This window comes from Bombyx mandarina, chromosome 04 (genome assembly GCF_030267445.1).
Source record: "Bombyx mandarina strain Sakado chromosome 04, ASM3026744v2".
Classification (NCBI taxonomy): domain Eukaryota; kingdom Metazoa; phylum Arthropoda; class Insecta; order Lepidoptera; family Bombycidae; genus Bombyx; species Bombyx mandarina.
In genome coordinates this window covers 11,763,554-11,782,681 of record NC_143211.1, presented here as the reverse complement: position 1 = coordinate 11,782,681, position 19,128 = coordinate 11,763,554, and the positions used below count along the sequence as shown (strand labels likewise).

The following is a 19,128-nucleotide window of genomic DNA, read 5'->3' as shown; positions in this document are numbered from 1 at the left end:
ATATCTGTGAGCTCCAGTAATCACTCTACATTAGTGGGTTTGTTCACAGATTTGTGATATGAGCAATAAATTTTTAAGAAAAATAATTCCGACAACGAAAAATTCTAATACGGCAAAACTTCGACCAACACTTCAAGAAGCTTTCGCTATCCGTGTGCTTAGTGCGAGCTTTGTAACGTTCTCGATAGCTTAAAAGTTCAAATTTGTATGCAGTTGGAAGAGCGCCCCTAGCGACATACGTAGGCAAACGTTCCAACACCATATAGTTTTTTTTTTCGGGCCGGAAACCGAAACTCCTACGAGGTCGCCGCGTCTAGGGGGTGCGCGGGGTATGTGGGACTTGACGGTCTGCAGGTCTTGAGAGCAGACCGCAGGCCCAAAGAATTGTAGGGCCCTACTGCATTAAACGACTCCCCTGCACTCTTATACCCGACGTCCGATCTCCGTCCGGGGTCAGAACCCGATCAGAGTAGGGGGTTTCCCGCGGCCAGGGCCACCTCCGCGCAGAAAAGACGGGCAGACTCGCACAAGTCCTTTCCCCGGGCCACGACCAAAATGTCGTCCGCGTAACAAACTACACTCAGACCCGGAAGAAGAGCGCTAAGGGCGCCCCGCAGGACCCAGTCGGAGCCGATATTCCACAAGAGAGGGCCAACCCCTGTGGAAAACCGCGCTTGACTGGAAAGCGGAGCACCGTCCCACCGTGCCCGGTGCACACGACCAACCTGTTCTCGAGGTAGGACCCGATCAGCCAACAAAAATACGCAGGGATGCCATGATACTCCAGCGCCCCTGCGATTACCGACCAGGGAAGGGTGTTGAATGCGTTGGCGATGTCGAGGGACACCGCCAGTGCAACCCTGCCCCGGCCGACAGCCACATCAGAAAAGGCGCGCGCGCGCATCACCGCGTCGATGGTCGACCCCCCCTGAATCCGAACTGCTCGGCTGACATATTGGGAACCCCCCCGGCAGGTACTGGACGATGCGGGCGGTCACCAATCGCTCAAGCAGTTTTCCCGCCTCGTTCAGCAACACGATGGGACGGTACCCCGCAGGTGAGTTCGCAGGCCGTTCCTCCTTCCACAGCAGAACCAGTCTGCCCGTCTTCCACTGCTTCGAAAACCGTCTCGACTTGAAGCAGGCTTCAAAGAGCCGCACGAGCCGGTCCCCAAGGGCACCGAAGGCAAAATCAAACCCGCAAAATTATAATTTGCGTAATTACTGGTGGTAGGACCTCTTGTGAGTCCGCACGAGTAGGTACCACCGCCCCGCCTATTTCTGCCGTGAAGCAGTAATGCGTTTCGGTTTGAAGGGTGGGGTAGCCGTTGTGACAATATTGAGACCTTAGAACTATATCTCAAGGTGGCTGGCGTATTTACGTTTTAGATGTCTATGGGCTCCAGTAACCACTTAACACCAGGTGGGCTGTGAGCTCGTCCACACATCTAAGCAAAAAAAAAAAAAAAACCCAGACCCAGCCGTGAGCACCGTCAGGGCTGGGGGCCGCGTCCTTCCTCCGCATCCTTAACACGGCTGGGCCTCAGGAACCTCCTCCTCCGAGATGCTCAGAGTGACCACATCAGCAGGGGCATCACCGCTCACGTTATCGCGTGGCGGCGCACCCATGGAACTCCGTTTAGATTTGACTTAACTTTTACGCTATCGAGAACATTAAAAACTCGCACTAAACACACTGCTTGGTTATAGGCCTGGTGAAAAAAGTGCATAACCTAAAGACCAGTGACTTTACTTTTATTTATTTATACTTCACTTCATTTCATTCCACTCCATTCTTCAGATGTGTATTTGCAGATGTGTATTTTTATAATAATTTACGATTATAACCAACTCTACAATGTACATCTATGCATCACACAGGTATACAGCTATGCGTAGTTGTGTACTTTTTAAATAAAAAATGTATTCAGTGGCCTTAAATGTCTCATTTCCAGGCCATACTATCCCAATAAAAGTGGATCATCATGCCTACGAATTTGCTGTGATTTATGCAACGTTGGTTAGGTACCCCGTCTCTAACACTGTGAACTTATCTGATAATTCTGATTTACTTTTAGCGGAAACGTGAGAAGTGCAGTTGTGTGATTTGTGTTATTTTGTCTGTTTAGTGTTTCTTTAGGTTTGTGGCGTTTATGAACGCACATTTTTATGATGCGTAAGCCGGAACGCACGATATGTGGGAAAAAGAATATAGTCTGTGACACGGGACCTTTTTACCGCCAAATATTTAAAACGAAAAATAATTTATAATATGTTAAATAACTAATATAATGTAATTACTTAGAATTGTTTATGCCGCTACAACAATAAAATATATATTGTTCCAATTGTGGTGTTAATTACATAAAACACGACTTTACGGCGAAATAAAGAAGGGACTCTATATGAACTCCCTCAGGTTTAAATGTGTAATAACGGTGGTTTATTAACTATTTCATATCTGTGAAAGTGCACAAATGTAGGAAAATGAAACAAAGTCACTGGACGTAACTTCTCGGGATCCTCCGAAAAGCCCACTGAAAAAAATTCAGTAAATGACCACCATTTTACTGAGATTATATTTCATCCCATATCATCTCTTATTATTTCATTTCATTTCATCACAGTTGATTAATGGCTATGGAGGGTAGAGATACCCTCCATATTAATGGCTCGAAAAATCATCTTCATTTCATTTCACTCCATATTATCATTTTCCATAAAAATAAGAATATAAATTAAAATAAGACATGACTTAAAGGTCGTAGTTACCAAGTCGTAAAATCCCTTTAAAAAAAAGAATTCTGATATTTATTGTCACTTGTCAGCAAAGTCAGCATGTATTTCAGTCCTTCGAGAATTAAACACTTGTTTCTATTAAAATTTATTATAAATAATATACTTAATATTGTAGTAATATTAAAATGAACAATTAGCACGGTGTTTGTGTATTCTTTTTTATTAATGACTGAGTAGGTAGTTTCTACGGACATGTATGTATGAAATAAATTATATTATAGCCAATACATACCCATAACGTTTCAATACAAAATAAAATTAATATTCACGTCAAGTAGAAAACAATAAAATGGAAACGGAGAAAGAAGCAGAAGATGTAAATATTATGGAAATTAGACAACGTAAAGAGAAAAAAGAGTTGCAAGCCCAAATTCAAGCATTGAAAAAAGTAGCTAAAAATGACAAAACAAAAAAGAAAGATCTTGCTGCTGAAATATCAAGGCTTGAAAGTGAATTAGAAATTAGACACAATAAGGAGATTATGGAAGCAAAACTTTCTTCTGAACACAACTTAGAACCAATGGTAGATGAAACAAGAGTTATCAAAACAAAAGTATCTAAAGCGCAACGGCGCCGAGATAAAAAATCAGAACAAGAGAAGATCCGCGAAGAAGAAATAAAACTTCAAGACAAGGAAAATGTTCATGGAGCTAGGAACATTGAAATACAAACTATTACCAAAAGGCTTGAAGAAAAAAATTTGAAAATTTTTACTGTTCCATCAGATGGAGATTGTTTATACAAAGCTGTAAGTCATCAGTTGCAACTTGTGAAACAAGAGACTGTAAACGTGGATGAATTAAGAGAAAAAGTTTCAAATTACATAAGGGATAACAAAGATGATTTCAAACCTTTCATGTGTAACCCAGAAACACTAGAAACATTAACAGATGAGGAATTTGAAGATTATTGTCATAAAATAATGAATACCAAAGATTGGGGTGGTCAATTAGAACTTAGAGCCTTGTCAAATATTTTAAAGTGTCCGATAAATGTGATACAAGCTGTCGGACCTGATTGTATAGAGCAAGGCACAGAATTTGAAGGCCCACCATTGATAATCACATATCACAGGCACATGTATAGCTTAGGTGAACATTATAATTCAACCAATTTGATTTCAGTTAGTGAGAATACCTCATAAAATACAAATAACTTTAAATATAAAAAACAGATGTGCATAATTCAAGAAAAGAGAAAATAATAATTCATTTTTTATAAAGTTAGGTAAAAAGGACATTTGAAATGGTAACAAATACAGTTTAGTATATAATAAAAACATTACATAATATTGCCTTTTCTGTTCCTAGCATAGTAAATGGAATATGAGTTTACTGCTCCTATATAATAACATTGAGCCACCAATTGCCTTAGAACATATCGACGCTTGAAAGGCAAAAGTGACTAAGCGACAATAACTGCTTTGTACATAAATGTAGGCAATAACCATATTCAATGTGCAAAAAAATATATTTCTAGGTCTATTAAAATCATTTCAATCCTACAGCTACTAGCTAGATTCGTTAAAATAATTTTTTTTTTCAGGTTCAACTTTATATTAGTCTACTGTAAAGTTCACGCATTGTTGCTTAGTCACGTTTGCCTTTCAAGCGTCGATAAGATTGCCTTTAAAATCTTATTAGAAAAATCAATATCCTAAAAATCAAATGAAAATTAATGATTTGTTGGGAGGATTGACAAGTTTTGTGAAACAAGGTACAGATTATAATCATTTGGAAATTCGCATCTATACTAATATTATACTAATCTATATATATAAAAATGAAACCCGTTTTCCGTTGTCACGACATAACATGAAAACGGCTTGACCGATTTGGCTAATTTTGGTCTTGAATTATTTGTGGTTCAAAAGGTATAAAAATATGAAAATTCTCGGAATTAAATAAAAATAACAATTTTGTTTTCCCTTTGACGTGTCCCCCGTCGGACGGATTCCTTTTGTTTGTTTTAAGTTTATTCTATATAAAAGTTTAGGTCTTTTATTTATCGATTGAGGCACTACGAAGTCTGCCGGGTCAGCTAGTATTTATATTTTAATATTATAAAGAGGAAAGATTTGTTTGTTTGTTTGTTTCGAATAGGCTCCGAAACTACTGGACCGATTTGAAAAATTATTTTTCCATTAGAAGCCGACATTGTCCCTGATGAACATAGGCTACTTTTTTTTAATTTTTTTATTTATTTTATTTTTTTGGTTTCATGTGTGTTTTAATGTTTCCGAAGCGAAGCGAGGGCGGGTCGCTAGTAATTAATAAAGACACTAAATGTCAATTTTATTACTTTGGCCTAGGAGTGGGTAATATCGGTTTTGCCGCGTATCGAATCGTATCTATATATCGAGGATCAATATCGGATATTGAATCTATATATTTTCTGAATCTATATATTGATGGATGCTAGTAGATTTTCTCGATTCATGATATTTGAGATTTGAAACGATACGCTGATATAATATCGTAGTAGATATAGATTTAAGTCAACGTTATACGGTTGGTTTTCTGATATCAATTTATAATATGATCTTAAAGTAATAAAAAGAACATGAAAATAAAAATATCAAAAAAACTTTCCTTCATGCTTTTACCAGGCTTAGGACTGGCTACATTATTTTCAGTTTTTAGTATTTTGTGTCTTAATTTAAAATTACAAAATATACCAAAAGAGTGTAGATTTCAAAAGTTTAATACAAACACAAGAAATAAACTCAATTATTTGGATTCAACTAAAAATAGAAAAATGTGTACTTTAAAAATCAAACACAAAAAACTTTTAAGTATTTATAAACACTTGTCCAAAAATTCTTGTTCAAGGTCAAAGCGCGTGAAATTAAATTCAACGATACAAATAGGCTATACTGCATTCAAGTTAGGGTCGAAAGTTGAAACTTCTTTCCTTAATTGTATCCTGCTGATACGCTAAGAATAATCTACAGACATATGGACTTAAATATAAGGTTTACAATTGTATGGATAATGCCTGTTTCTGTTTCATTCATCACATGATATCCCTATCGTGCGCTCACTCACTCTGGCCGATTCGATACGAACCAAACGAATATTGCTGATATGCCGATGCGCATCACATCGAGCAATATCGTGTATCGGCTGATATCGAAATATAGATTTCGATTCACGAATCGGTCCGATATGCCGATGCGCATCACATCGAGCAATATCGTGTATCGGCTGATATCGAAATATAGATTTCGATTCACGAATCGGTCCGATATGGCGATGCGCATCACATCGAGCAATATCGTGTATCGGCTGATATCGATATATAGATTTCGTGCGGGGCGATATCGGATTCAACGATATTGCTGCGATATATAGATATTGAATCTATATACGATTTATATCACCCACTCCTACTTTGGCCTAATATTCTTGATCAGGATAATTAATCAGGATTATTTTAATGTTTATGTAATGATTTTAATTATGTTTATAATATTTTTTGCCAATTTTAGTATAGTTTTGATGCTCTTCTTTCTGGTCGTTCCCTCAATGCTGAGGATCGTGACTGTATGTCAATCTTCTCCACTCGGTCCGGTTCTGCGCCATATGTACCGCTCCCCATATCTGGCCTCCAGTCACCTCCTTGAGTTGGTCAACCCATCTAGCTGGCGCTCTTCCTCTAGCGCGCTTCCCCTCCATTTGTCCGAGAATTGTGAGTTTCTCCAGGCTGTGCAATGAGGATCGCATGATGTGCCCAAAGAAACTCCGGATCCTTTCCCGGCACATAGTCAGCAGGCGCTTGGTGACCTTCAGTTCTTCGAGGATGGAGACATTAGTTCTCATAGCTGTTCAAGGAATGCGTAGAAGCTTTCTCCAGCAATACATTTCAAACGCCTCAATCTTTTTGCGTTCCTTTTTCCTGAGACACCAAGTCTCCACCCCGTACAGGAAGATAGAGAAGACCAACGTACGAACGAGACGCCTCTTAGTTACTCGCAGAATATTACGGTCTTTCCAGATTTTATCGAGGCTAGTCATGGCACTTTTAGCCATCCCGATACGGCGTCCGATTTCTTTCTCGCAGTTACCACTGTTAGAGATCAGCGACCCCAAGTATATAAATTCCTCCACTTTCTCATAATCCTTGAGTGCATTTGATGGACTTAAAACTTGAGCTCTGTCCACCGTCACTTTGGTCTTAGAGCGGTTTATGTGCAGGCCAAATTCAAGGCTCACTCTCTCTATTCGCTCCAAGATCGCAGCCATCTCGGACTCGCTGGCTGCAAGGATTGTGATGCTCTTATAGTGATGTAAATCAATAATGAAACTGGTTTCTTGTTGTATTGTGTTTGAATGAGCTCATGGCCCACCAGTATTAAGTTTTTACTGGAACGCATATAGAAATGTGTTAATATTGCCAAACTTCTTGAAGTTGAATTATTCCAGATAGTCTGTGTTACAATTACGGTACAATCGTATTTATAGTAAAAACCAAAACTAAAACTTATAGTCAATAATAATTTGCGCAGGAGTTGCCGCCCCTTTCAACATGTCCTCCGCCTGAAGAGCAATAGATCAAAGCGTGGCCATCTTGTGTCTTTACCACTTCGTCAAATAAGATGCGCCGGCGACATGTTGCAGGGGGCGAGATTTAACAACCTTTGCACTCGGCACTCGGATCACGTAAAATCGTATGATTTCTGTGCTGTGTTGAGATGTGCGAGTTGACTTGCCCACTCGCCACAAAGTCATTGGTGAACACGAGTTAAGTATTATTAAAATTGGTACCCGTGTTCTGGATTTGAAGTTTGTGTTTATAAAATAATTAAATCTAATATCTTTAATCAGCATTGCTATTAATAAGCAGGGGATGAAGTATACGACCTCTGCTCCCTCTAGGTACTGCTACCATCTTTTCTTTCGGGCCAGAGCTCGACCATCTACAGTAATAAAAAATCATCGAATTCAAATGCGTTTTTTTTACATAAGACACGAAAACCAGCTTACTAAAGTCTTCAGTAGTTACTGGAAACACGAAACACGAGGGCCTAAGTCTTCACCCTTCAAAGTGTAACGCAGGCTGCTTCACAGCAGAAGTAAGCATTGTGGTAATACCTAACATGCAGGTATTGCACTATACCACCAGTACAAGTTTAAGTTTCAATAGAAAGTTTAAAACCATAGACAATTTGAATAAAAAATACAAATGAAGTGAAAGTCAGTTTAGTAATGTTTATTATTGACGGTGTTAGTTATTACAAAACATTTTTTTTAAATAGCAAATTAGTTAGCTCCGTTCGGAACTGATGTTTGTACACCCACATTCTCTTCTTCTGTATTGTTTTTGTTTGGGTCATCAGGCTTCATTGCAGGGAACAACAACACCTCCTAAAAACCAGAATATTTCCTCATTATTGCAAAAAAACATTTAAAAAACTTCTTATTGAATTGTAATTGAATACTGATTTTTAAAACTGACCTTGATATTATTTGAATCGGTAAGGAACATAGTCAAACGGTCTACACCGAGGCCCCACCCGCCGGTCGGCGGCAGGCCATATTCTAGAGCTGTACAAAACGCTTCATCGGTTGGGGGAGTTTCATCGTCACCAGCAGCACGATTCTTGGCTTGCTCTTCGAATCTTTCGCGTTGTGTCGCCGGGTCATTTAATTCGGTGTAGGCATTACAGATTTCTTTCTTAGCAACATAAACTTCAAACCTAAAACATATTATATTGTCATTTATAGTAAAGACAAAACAATACATACGTTTTTTGTCTCAATGTTAAAGTTATGTTTTTTTCCTACCTATGATTTCCTTGAGAGGCTATATCAGCGTTACCCTAGCGTGTAGGTGAGCTCTCAGGGCTCAAACCAGGAGATGTTGCTAACACTGGCCCTTACAAGAGCAGTGCTTCGCAGAATCTACCACCGGATCGGAAACGCGACCCACTGAGAAGATCCGGCGAGAAACTCAGTGGGCTGTGTCTATGGGTTAGTTTACTCGTCAAACCCGTCGCATGCGACGAAGGGCACGACGAGAACCGTGACCGGTGCTTGAGGTACCTAAAAGCATCGTTAGTGGATCGGGAGGATCCGAAATGACGCTTTTAGGGCGCCGTCGACTGTTTACCATAAAACTGCTAAAGCACCACATCTGTAGGTAGTTTGTTGTAAATCTAAAACACTGACCTGTTTTTTCAAATGAGCCAATAACAGTTTAAAACTACGAAAATATTTTTAATACATACTTAGTTTGAAGTGATAACCAGTGTACCAATGACGCGACTGGCAAATATTTATTATTTTAAACATTACCTCTCTGTAAGTCCTGGAACATCTCGATGGTACTTAGAGAGGGGACTCATAATCTGAGGATGATCCAATATAAATGTCGGATTTATACACTCCTGCTCCAGAAATACAGAAACCAATTTATCCAAGAGCCTCGCGGTGGTCCTCGGTGGCGAGCACTCAATCTTTTAATAAATAAAAACAATTTCATTGCTAGTTGTAAATATGTTCAATCCTCGTTAAATTGTTTTAAATGAAATTCCCATCATCAGAACTGGTTTTAATATTAAATGGTATATTAGGTATATACGAATTATTACGGTTGTGGCCTAAAAGATAAGACGCCTGGTATACTAGTATCAAGCGATGGGACTGTTCCGGTGTTTCAAATCCCACAAACAGCTACCAATTTGACTAAGGATGTAATTTGTGAAGTTCTGTCAAGTATGTTCATACATACTTCGATGGTGAAAAAATAGCATCGTAATCGTAATAAAAATGTAAACAGTAAATTAAAATTTTTGTAATTATAAAACAATGAGACAGACCTCAATACTAAAATTAGGGTGGCGTTTTTTAGGTTGTGATTGTATGTTAGATTACCAGTTTTGAACTTTAAATGATCAAGTTTCATAGCATATTTTAATCATCAGTCTCTTGAAATAAGGTTATTATATGATGCTCGAAGGTCAAATTATGATTAGGTCAGCTAATTGAAAGATCTGACATAATGAAACATACTGCTAATTTGCAAAACTATTATGGTGGTTAAAAACCTTTAAGCATCAGAATTGGATGCACCTCAGGCTCCTTCTTACCAATTAACCTGAGGTCTATATCTATTTCGACTCTTAAAACGACGATGATAGGTAAATCTCTTAATGCTCTAACAAGTATGTAACTCAACTTCAAATCTGTTTCTAAAATAAATCAGTAAAAAGTTATTATTAGTTACCTGATGAGTGTTGCATAGGTTGTTAAGGAAATCATTAGCTTCAGGTGTATCAAGTTTATCGGGTGCTGGGAGTTTCACGTTAAGAACACGTTCCAATGTTGCCATCATCGGTACTCTAGCAAAGGGTGGTGTGAAATCAATTTCTATTTCCTTACCCTCTGGTCCTTCTGGATGATATTTGACCTAAAATCATTAGCAAGAATTTGAAAAAGCTTTCATAGTTTTTCTTAATAAAGTATATTTTACTGTAGTTTTACTCAATCATCATAAACAAAACTAATTACCTTGTAGGATCCATGAATGCTTTTTACCATTCCAGACAAGATTGATTCAGTAATGGTCATCAGGTCATTATAATCCGCATATGCCATGTAAAATTCACAAGTCGTGAACTCAGGGTTATGTGTTAAGTCGATACCTTCATTTCGGAACTGTCTTCCAATTTCATATACCCTATCGAGTCCACCCACAACAAGCATTTTGTGATAAAGCTCAGGAGCTATTCGCATGTACAAGTCCATGTTTAATTCATTATGATGAGTAATGAATGGTTTGGCAGTAGCGCCACCGGGAACCATATTCATAAGCGGGGTTTCCACTTCTAGGAAGCCCATATTGTCCAAGAATCGCCGAACATAAGCTATGATTTTAGCTCTTGTATAAAAGATTTGTCGAACCTGAAAATTATTATTGGATGATACACACAAAACATTAATTAAACCTTTTTGGCACACGACATCATCCCAATGGCAACTTATGATTTTTATGATAGATAAATAAATAATTGATATACTACTTCTTTGTACATGTTTAAATATATATATTTTACCTAACTATTTACAATGCATTTGAGATTTAATAATGGTGGGGATATTTTTTGACACTAAAGCACATCGTAGTTACTATAAAAAAAAAGAAAATCAGTTTAACAAATCAAGTATAAAATTATATTAATCATTTTTGTATTTGCCTGTTTATATGGAATGTACATAGATAAATTAGATCTAATGTAGGTCAAGCTGAGATCTCAATAAATTTAAACAACAATAAATTCATTATTGGACCTTGTATTTAATGCGAAAATAACTTATTTAACAGGATGTAACAATTAGAAGTATATCCCATTGACTTTATTTAACTATAGGGTGTAGCTTAATCATTGTTTTTCAATGCATAAACTAAAAATGGTCAGCAGAGCATTTTTTTTTATTGATTAGATGTTTGAACAAGTTCATGGCCCACCTGGTGTTAAATATTTACTAGCCCACAGACATATAAATCGAAAATTCCGCCACCCACCTTGAGACAAAGAGTTCTAAGTTCTCAGTTTTAACAGTATGAATAGGATGGCAGTTCCTACCCACACGAGTTCACAATATGCCCCACCACCAGAAATATTATGGAGATTCATCATGGAGATTGACTGTGACAAGGTTACAGCCAAGCCACACTTAGAAAATATATTACCCTGGTGGCTGTTAAAGGAAATTTACTTCTCCTTTGTGACAAAAAAAATGTGTTAAGTAATAAATGCCTCTGACAAATAAAGCAACTACTGTTCTATAAAAGGGTAAAAAAATAAACAGATTTGATGAGCAATATGTAACTAGGCTATGTTTAATGATTGGGTATTAAAAAAAAAGTGGTAATACAAACTAAAGACAATTGTCAATGTTTTTTTGCTCACCTTATCATTCAAAATAAGGTCCAGATACCTTTTTCTAAAGCGGGTTTCTTTGTCTTTGAGACCGAAATGTAAATGTGGCAACATATGAAGGCATGGTGCAAGCAATTTTATATTTTTCGGGATAATAGAAAGTTCTCCTTTCTTAGTTTTACCTGGATGGCCCACACAACCAATGATATCACCTCTGCGTAATTTATCAGTATCTTTAAAAAACTTATCTTCTGTTTCATATAGTTTTGCATTAGCCATTACCTGAAAATATTTTTCAATTAAGACTAAATATAGACATAAATACACTTGGTCAGCAAATAATTACACAGGTGTTGGTAATGACAAACTATAACATTCGAGATACATTTTGGAACAAATGCTTTAACTTGTTTCTTCATAAAATAGTACCTTTTCAGAAGTTTTCATTAACATAAAAGTAACACAGACACCACAAATTTGGGGTACATTTTGATAAAGGAAGTAATATTTTATGTTTTATTTTTTTAATGAAAAAACAAACTCTCATTAGTCTATTACAGGCTGTAATTTACCACAACCACATACACTAGATAATGACCGAGCTTTGCTGGTTTTTTTTTTTGATAAAGCCATCTTGTTGTTTCTTTAAAGTGGTTAGTTGCCCTGAATTAAGAAAAATAGTATTATTATTCGCCAATAGATGTCGGGAAGAGTCGATTATTGAAAACACAAATAAAACAACAATTTCTGAAAATAAATCGTAGCTAGATCAATTTATCGCCCCCCAAATCCTCTGTATACTAAATTTTATAAAAATCGTTGGACCCGTTTCCGAGATTCAGATTATATATATATATATTTTTTTTATTGCTTAGATGGGTGGACGAGCTCACAGCCCACCTGGTGTTAAGTGGTAACTGGAGCCCATAGACATCCACAACGTAAATGCGCCACCCACTAATTATATTAATATTGCTCATTTAAAGGTATAAGATAAAGGTCCTAGTCTTCAATGGCCAAAGGCAGCAATCTCAGAATACTTAAAATTATATTCAATACTCATCTTTAAAATTATTAATGGATTAATAAACAATACTAATGTTTTGTTTTATGAAGCAAGGATTATTGGTGGCCTGGAGGCCTTTCCAGTTTCACCAGGACAGGTGGGCGAGCAAGGGCTAAGCCAAGAGGGGTAATATCAATTGTTCTAAAGACACAATTGATTTTTGGAATAACAAAAAATCACCAGTAATTTTATCATTTTAATGAAACTGGGTCCAAATAATGTACCTATTGTAAATATTATTGCTTGTAATAAAATTACCTGGATTTTAGCCCCTTCAGCTCTTAAATCATAGAATATTAGTTTCGCTCCTGATTCTCTAATGGAGTGAACTCTACCAGCCACTGACAAAGTGACGTTTTCCAAAACATCTCCGTTGTTCAAGTTCTGATACTTTTCTATGAATTCCTCCAAGGAAATGCTAACATTGAATTTATGAGGATATGGATGATCTTCTTTGAGTCCATTTTTTAGGGCAGCTACAGCTCCAGATCGTAATTTATAATATTCATTAGGACTAATTTCTTCTTCTTGTTTAGATGGTTTCTTTTCAGCGGCAACGACCGGCTGTTGTGAAGCTTTTTCGGCCTTCTCCCTTAACTTTTCTTCAGCTTTCAACCTTCGTTTCAGTTCGCTAAAATATTTTGGAATGAGAAAACATGACAGCCAAAACGAAAAAAATAACTAAAAAGTAACCAACCCTTTGCTAACGGCGGTGGATAGGTTAGTGCATCGGCCGATGACTTTATTTCTGGCTGAGGCAATCAGTAAAAGTTTTAAACTAAACATGACTTTGCTTTTGAATACTCACTTTTTCGAAATTTTTTCAGTGGAACTTTCTGCCATGGTTAACGGACTAAATTCACTTAACCTTAATATCGATATAAAAATACAACTTGAGTGCCTGACTATGTGCCTGACCCTGACTTACACGTTTACTCAACGTCAAAACCACAGACAACTGTTGAAATCCGGACAATATTATTTACTTTTGGTAGTACGAAAGAATGGCCACGAAACGTGAGATAGGTATTTATGTAGTGGCTATTTATATTATCTACTTCATAGTGCTGCCAGATGGGAAAGCTTTTAATACTGTATTGCAATCCTACACACAACTGCAAATCGCAAAAAAAAAACAATAAAAAGTTCATTTAAAATTTTATATTTTTAATTATATTTTTGTATTCAAGAGTAAAAATAAACAACTTAAACATTTATTTATTTGTACACCATCCATTTCACTATGAATTGCTCACTGTTTTTATAACATTACAATCAAAGTATTATTATCTTAACAATTGCCTGGTAAAATGTCAAATAAGCCCACGCAGGTAGATACTACTACCTATTTCTGCCGTGAAGCAATAATGTGTTTCGGTTTGAAGGGTGGGGTAGTCGTTGTACTTATAAACTAAAACTTAGAACTTAGGTCTCAAGATCGGTAGCTGCATTTAAGTTGTTAATGCTGTGAATATTGGTAATCCCCTGTGCCCCAGATATGTCTTTAAAGATCCTCCTGTTCTACTCTCGGTGCTGTTGGACGCTATTGATACTAATGCTAGCAACATCCAAAGCATAGGTAGCTGTATATGTGGCACTCGTCGAAGAGTTTGAGGTGAAACGTAACCCATAACAGGAGTCAGCTGATTTTCTTACAAGATCTACTCAAAGAATCGCGATTTTGGTGGTAGATGCACTCGTGAGGTGGTAGAGGAGTAAATCAGTGTTTCTTGCTTTCTATTTTACGCAATAATAGACAAATTTTCGCAATACCAGGATTCCGAGATTAGTTGCATTGTAAATACCATCAGTGAAGTTCTTTCTTTTTGAGACGCAGATTAAATGTAATTTCGATGTTGAGGTGACTATGTTAAATGTATCGATTTTTTAAGTATGGTAATAGTTGTATTGACATCACAGCTGTTCCATTCGTGTGAATTGTCGTGATATTGAAAATTACAATAATTTATCCAAAAGTAAGTTTTACGTGTGTTTTAAGTCTATTTCCTTTCAAAAATGCAATTTGTAGCATATTATAAACATTTTCATAATTCTTTAAACCAGCCAGGTTGGCAGTCGCTTTTAATTTGTCAAATTTCGCTTCCCTAACATTCTCGTGGAAATCGAAGTAAGTATGGTTTTATTTTTTGTTATGATCGCGGAAAAATGTATTCGTCTGTAATTTTTTGTTTTAGGTACAATCTTATGTAGACATAATTACTTATATCACCTGCCCAAGTCGCCTTAATACTATGCCTCTCTTTGGTAAGTCTCAGAAAAGCCCTGCGGAGCTTGTTAGATCGTTAAAAGATGCCGTGACGGCTTTAGAGAGGGGTGATAAGAAAGCTGAAAAAGCTCAAGAAGACGTGAGCAAGAATTTGGTAAGTAATATTATTATTTTGCCAATTTTTGTAGTAAACCATGAGTATTGATATAATGATATTTCATATCCATACAGGTACTGATTAAAAATATGCTTTATGGTACATCTGATGCAGAACCACAAACAGATATCATTGTTGCACAATTAGCACAGGAAATGTATAACACTAACTTGCTACTGCTTTTGATACAGGTAAATTTAAAAATAACTTTGAAGGATTTAATTTAAAAAAATGCTAATCATACCACTATTAAATATATTAATTCAATCACACACATCTTACATTTTATATCATGCATCTTACCATGCTGGTATTCCAATGCTATGTTTTTATTGCTCTAAATGGTAATTGGTCCAGCTTGTATTAAGTATTTACTGGAGCCTATAGACATCACAAGGTGCTAACCCACTTGAGATATGAGGTCAAGGTTTGAATTGTATTGTACATTTTCTCACTATTTAAATTGGAAAGCTTGTTAGCTCTATGTTAAAAAAAAAAAAAATTACTGGTGGTAGGACCTCTTGTGAGTTCGCGCGGGTAGGTACCACCGCCCTGCCTATTTCTGCCGTGAAGCAGTAATGAGTTTCGGCTTGAAGGGTGGGGCAGCCGTTGTAACTATACTCAAGACCTTAGAACTTATATCTCAAGGTGGGTGGCGCATTTACGTCGTAGATGTATATGGGATCCAGTAACCACTTAACATCAGGTGGGTTGTGAGCTCGTCCACCCATCTAAGCAATAAAAAAATATATGCAGGAATAATGGTACCAACCTATGGAGATTCACATTAGATGCTACCAGTGAACATCAGTTGGTTTTCCTGATTTTTAATCCCTTTGTCACCTTTTATGACACCAGTAGAAGAGTTGATTTGGTGCTTTTTAGGCTGTGTTGGATTATTTATCTAGAAAGTTTGAACCTTAGCATTTAGACTAATGAAGAACATTGTGTCAAAAAAATTAATGTTAAAGAATTTAGATAATTTCTAATTATATTTCTAAAATTAAATAGTCAGATGCTTTAATTTTAAAAGGTAGATAGATAATTCTACATAACTGTAATGTTCATTCTTGATACTTCAAAAGTAGGTGTACTAGCAGTAAAATTTAAATCATATTTTCAAAAAAGTGCAAAATCTTATCCACAGAATTTAAACCGAATTGATTTTGAAGGAAAAAAAGATGTGGCCCAAGTTTTCAACAATGTCCTTAGACGTCAAATTGGAACACGATCTCCAACAGTAGAGTACATTTGTACCAAGCCTGAAATATTATTTACACTGATGTCAGGGTAAGTTTGATGAAAGTAATAAATAAATTAATTAATTAATGTATATAATAGGGATTGAATTAAATTATTAACTATGAACAATTTAGGTTATCTGAAATCTAAATCTATATGAAAATTCAAATGTATTAGCATATAATATAGCATACGTAAGCCATTCATCAGATTGTTGTGATGTTATTGTGAAGTTATTGTTGGCACTTTGGAAAGGATTTTTGTCATGTCATCAACATAAAACAGGTAGTGTATGAGTCACTGCAATTTCACTAGTTTTATATAAATCCCTGCATTTACTACTAAAAAGCTACTTTAATTCGCCATGTTAGTATAATCATATAATGTATTTAATGGAATCTTAGTAATAAGCATTATATACTAGATATGAATTTGCAAGTCATAAAATTTTGATGAGTAGAAAAATTAATAATACCATAATAATGATTCTTTCTGATGTCGTTTAAAAATATAGACATTATACAATATGAAACTTCTAGTGAAACTATAAATTAATGTCTAATAAGAATATGTACAAATAATAAATAATTAATAATATAATGTGCTTTGGATGGTGAATTTTTATTCTAAATGAATCATATACATTTACATATTATTTAAGTTGAAATGTCAATGTAGGAATTTTTATAAATAACAATAAGTTTTATTGTGTTACAAAAAAAATTTCTAGCTTAACTAGTGTTAGTTATTCTTTCTTGTTTTCAGGTATGAACATCAAGAGATAGCTTCCAACTGTGGCACGATGCTGCGAGAATGTGCTAGATATGAGGCTTTGGCTAAAATAATGTTGTATTCAGATGATTTTTATAATTTCTTCCGTTATGTAGAAGTTTCCACTTTTGATATTGCCTCAGATGCCTTTTCTACTTTTAAGGTTTTCTTTTTGTTTTGATTTAATACAGTGATTGTTTAAACTAGATTTTTAATATTCACACTATTAGCTAACAATTGGTATAATTTTTTCTCGTCAAATACTTAATTGTACTAAACTAGATGATTTATTTAAACCTTGTCTGAATTTTTGCAGGAATTGCTAACAAGACATAAAATTTTGTGCGCCGAATTCTTAGAAGCCAACTATGATAAAGTATTCAGTCATTATCAACGACTTTTGAATTCTGAAAACTATGTAACTCGAAGGCAAAGCTTAAAGCTGCTTGGTGAATTATTGCTCGATCGTCACAACTTCTCCATTATGACACGTTACATCACTAATCCAGACAATTTAAAACTCATGATGAACATGTTGAAAGAGAAATCACGTAATATACAGTTTGAGGCCTTTCATGTGTTCAAGGTATGCACATACATTGTTTTATGATAAAAAGTACGGAAGGCATCAAATTCATATTCTTATTCGTTTCAGGTATTTGTAGCAAATCCCAACAAACCAAAACCAATTTTGGATATTTTGTTGAGAAATCAAGACAAGTTGGTAGACTTCCTCACCAAGTTCCACACGGACCGTTCAGAAGACGAACAATTTAATGATGAAAAGGCTTATCTTATAAAGCAAATCAAAGAGCTTAAACCGTCAGAACACTAACATTTATTGCATTTCATAAAATTGCCACTTCCTCCTCGAAAAGAAGTTAGATTATAGATGCTATTATATTTAAATGCTTCTAAGTCACCAAAGGGTGTTCTGCGGCGCAAAACACAGAGGTTCCATAAAATTTTAAATCTTATTTTTACATTTGGTCTGTGATGAGTCAAGGAAAGTATGTATGTGCTACGAGCAAAGTAACATTTTAAAAAGCAATTTAGCAATTAGTCTTACTTATGGTTTGACTTATATTTTTTGTAAGTTGTCAAAACCATTTTTAGCTTACTGACATGTAGTGACATTATCCTCAGTCACATACATTAAATTCATTCACATGTATGTGCCTATAAATTCAGATATACATATTACTATTAAACTTGATTTTTTAAAGTTAGAAAAAGAAAACAGGTACCGAAGATCTAAGGAGTTTTGTATATAATTGACTTATAATTCGAATGTTTTTAAAGATTTTATTCCATTATCAAAAGTATATTGTTGAAGATAAAGTTATGTATGTATAAAATGTTTGGTTTCAGACAATCGTATTAAAAATTGTTTTTTAAGCAATTGGAAAAATTCTATCCATTAGTGCTTATTAGTGATTGCAAAATTACACCTTTTTTTTTCATTGAACATCAATTATTAGTGATGTACAATTTTTCATAAATGCTAGATCAATTATTTGTATAATGATTTCTATTTTGTGAGCATTACTTTAGAACGGAATAAATAAATATTTATATCATTTTAAAAGTTATTTTATTAAAATATTATTTATGTCTATTGCATTATAAATGCTAAAAATATAACTGTTTGCGACATGTGTGGTTCGATTAATAATTACTGGTAAATCTTACGCAAGTTGTTTAAAAATAATATTATCATTTCTTTATCTTTGTTGTGGTATTTAACCGTGATCATATCATAGAATTAGGCAATTTATAACACATTTGATGTTTTCATTCTGAACGCGGTAGGTACAATAATAGTCGAACCTAGATATGTGTTGAATATTGGACTGCGTACTGCGTGTGCTAATAAAATTGCAACAATGCCAAATTTGTACAATATATAAATAAATAATAGAGTAAAATTCACACATGCTCATCTGGCCTCAAAGCATTATTCCGTGGCCTATGAGGAAACCA

The 19,128-nt window shown here is 35.5% G+C and overlaps 3 protein-coding genes across 5 annotated transcripts; 2 read left to right on the top strand and 1 right to left on the bottom strand.

Moving 5' to 3' along the window:
• Nucleotides 1-2,820: 2,820 nt before the first annotated feature.
• LOC114248344 (deubiquitinase OTUD6B) lies at nt 2,821-4,087 on the top strand. Its single transcript, XM_028181556.2, has one exon. It carries the CDS (start codon nt 3,088-3,090, stop codon nt 3,940-3,942), a length of 855 nt encoding a protein of 284 aa, XP_028037357.2. The 5' UTR covers nt 2,821-3,087; the 3' UTR covers nt 3,943-4,087.
• A 3,896-nt stretch (nt 4,088-7,983) lies between these two features.
• Nucleotides 7,984-13,844, bottom strand: LysRS (Lysyl-tRNA synthetase). 2 transcript variants are annotated; one of them, XM_028181582.2, is made up of 8 exons: nt 13,446-13,844; nt 13,007-13,379; nt 11,713-11,964; nt 10,310-10,702; nt 10,026-10,208; nt 9,095-9,255; nt 8,256-8,496; nt 7,984-8,164 (listed from the first exon to the last, which is right to left on the bottom strand). In XM_028181582.2, exons 1-8 carry the CDS (start codon nt 13,532-13,534, stop codon nt 8,060-8,062), a joined length of 1,797 nt encoding a protein of 598 aa, XP_028037383.2. In that variant the 5' UTR covers nt 13,535-13,844; the 3' UTR covers nt 7,984-8,059. The 2 variants fall into 2 exon arrangements, with proteins under 2 accessions (XP_028037383.2, XP_028037384.2); XM_028181583.2 differs by having other exon boundaries at nt 13,557-13,821.
• A 158-nt stretch (nt 13,845-14,002) lies between these two features.
• Nucleotides 14,003-18,733, top strand: Mo25 (calcium binding protein Mo25). Of its 2 annotated transcripts, XM_028181530.2 has the most exons (8): nt 14,341-14,724; nt 14,813-14,876; nt 14,944-15,129; nt 15,207-15,323; nt 16,280-16,422; nt 17,140-17,308; nt 17,462-17,731; nt 17,801-18,733. In XM_028181530.2, exons 3-8 carry the CDS (start codon nt 15,001-15,003, stop codon nt 17,978-17,980), a joined length of 1,008 nt encoding a protein of 335 aa, XP_028037331.1. In that variant the 5' UTR covers nt 14,341-14,724; nt 14,813-14,876; nt 14,944-15,000; the 3' UTR covers nt 17,981-18,733. The 2 variants fall into 2 exon arrangements, with proteins under 2 accessions (XP_028037330.1, XP_028037331.1); XM_028181529.2 differs by lacking the exon at nt 14,813-14,876 and having other exon boundaries at nt 14,003-14,724.
• The last annotated feature ends 395 nt before the right edge of the window (nt 18,734-19,128 follow it).

Bases quoted from the DNA above. Each gene is read 5' to 3' on its own strand.
- LOC114248344 (XM_028181556.2), top strand. From the start codon at position 3,088: ATGGAAACGGAGAAAGAAGCAGAAGATGTAAATATTATGGAAATTAGA.
- LysRS (XM_028181582.2), bottom strand. From the start codon at position 13,534: ATGTTTAGTTTAAAACTTTTACTGATTGCCTCAGCCAGAAATAAAGTC. The intron at 10,703-11,712 runs GTGAGCAAAAAA...AATAATTTTCAG, and splicing joins ACCTTATTTTGAATGATAAG to GTTCGACAAATCTTTTATAC. The intron at 9,256-10,025 runs GTAACTAATAAT...ATTTATTAAAAG, and splicing joins ACCTATGCAACACTCATCAG to ATTGAGTGCTCGCCACCGAG.
- Mo25 (XM_028181529.2), top strand. From the start codon at position 15,001: ATGCCTCTCTTTGGTAAGTCTCAGAAAAGCCCTGCGGAGCTTGTTAGA. The intron at 17,309-17,461 runs GTTTTCTTTTTG...GAATTTTTGCAG, and splicing joins ATGCCTTTTCTACTTTTAAG to GAATTGCTAACAAGACATAA. The intron at 17,732-17,800 runs GTATGCACATAC...TATTCGTTTCAG, and splicing joins AGGCCTTTCATGTGTTCAAG to GTATTTGTAGCAAATCCCAA.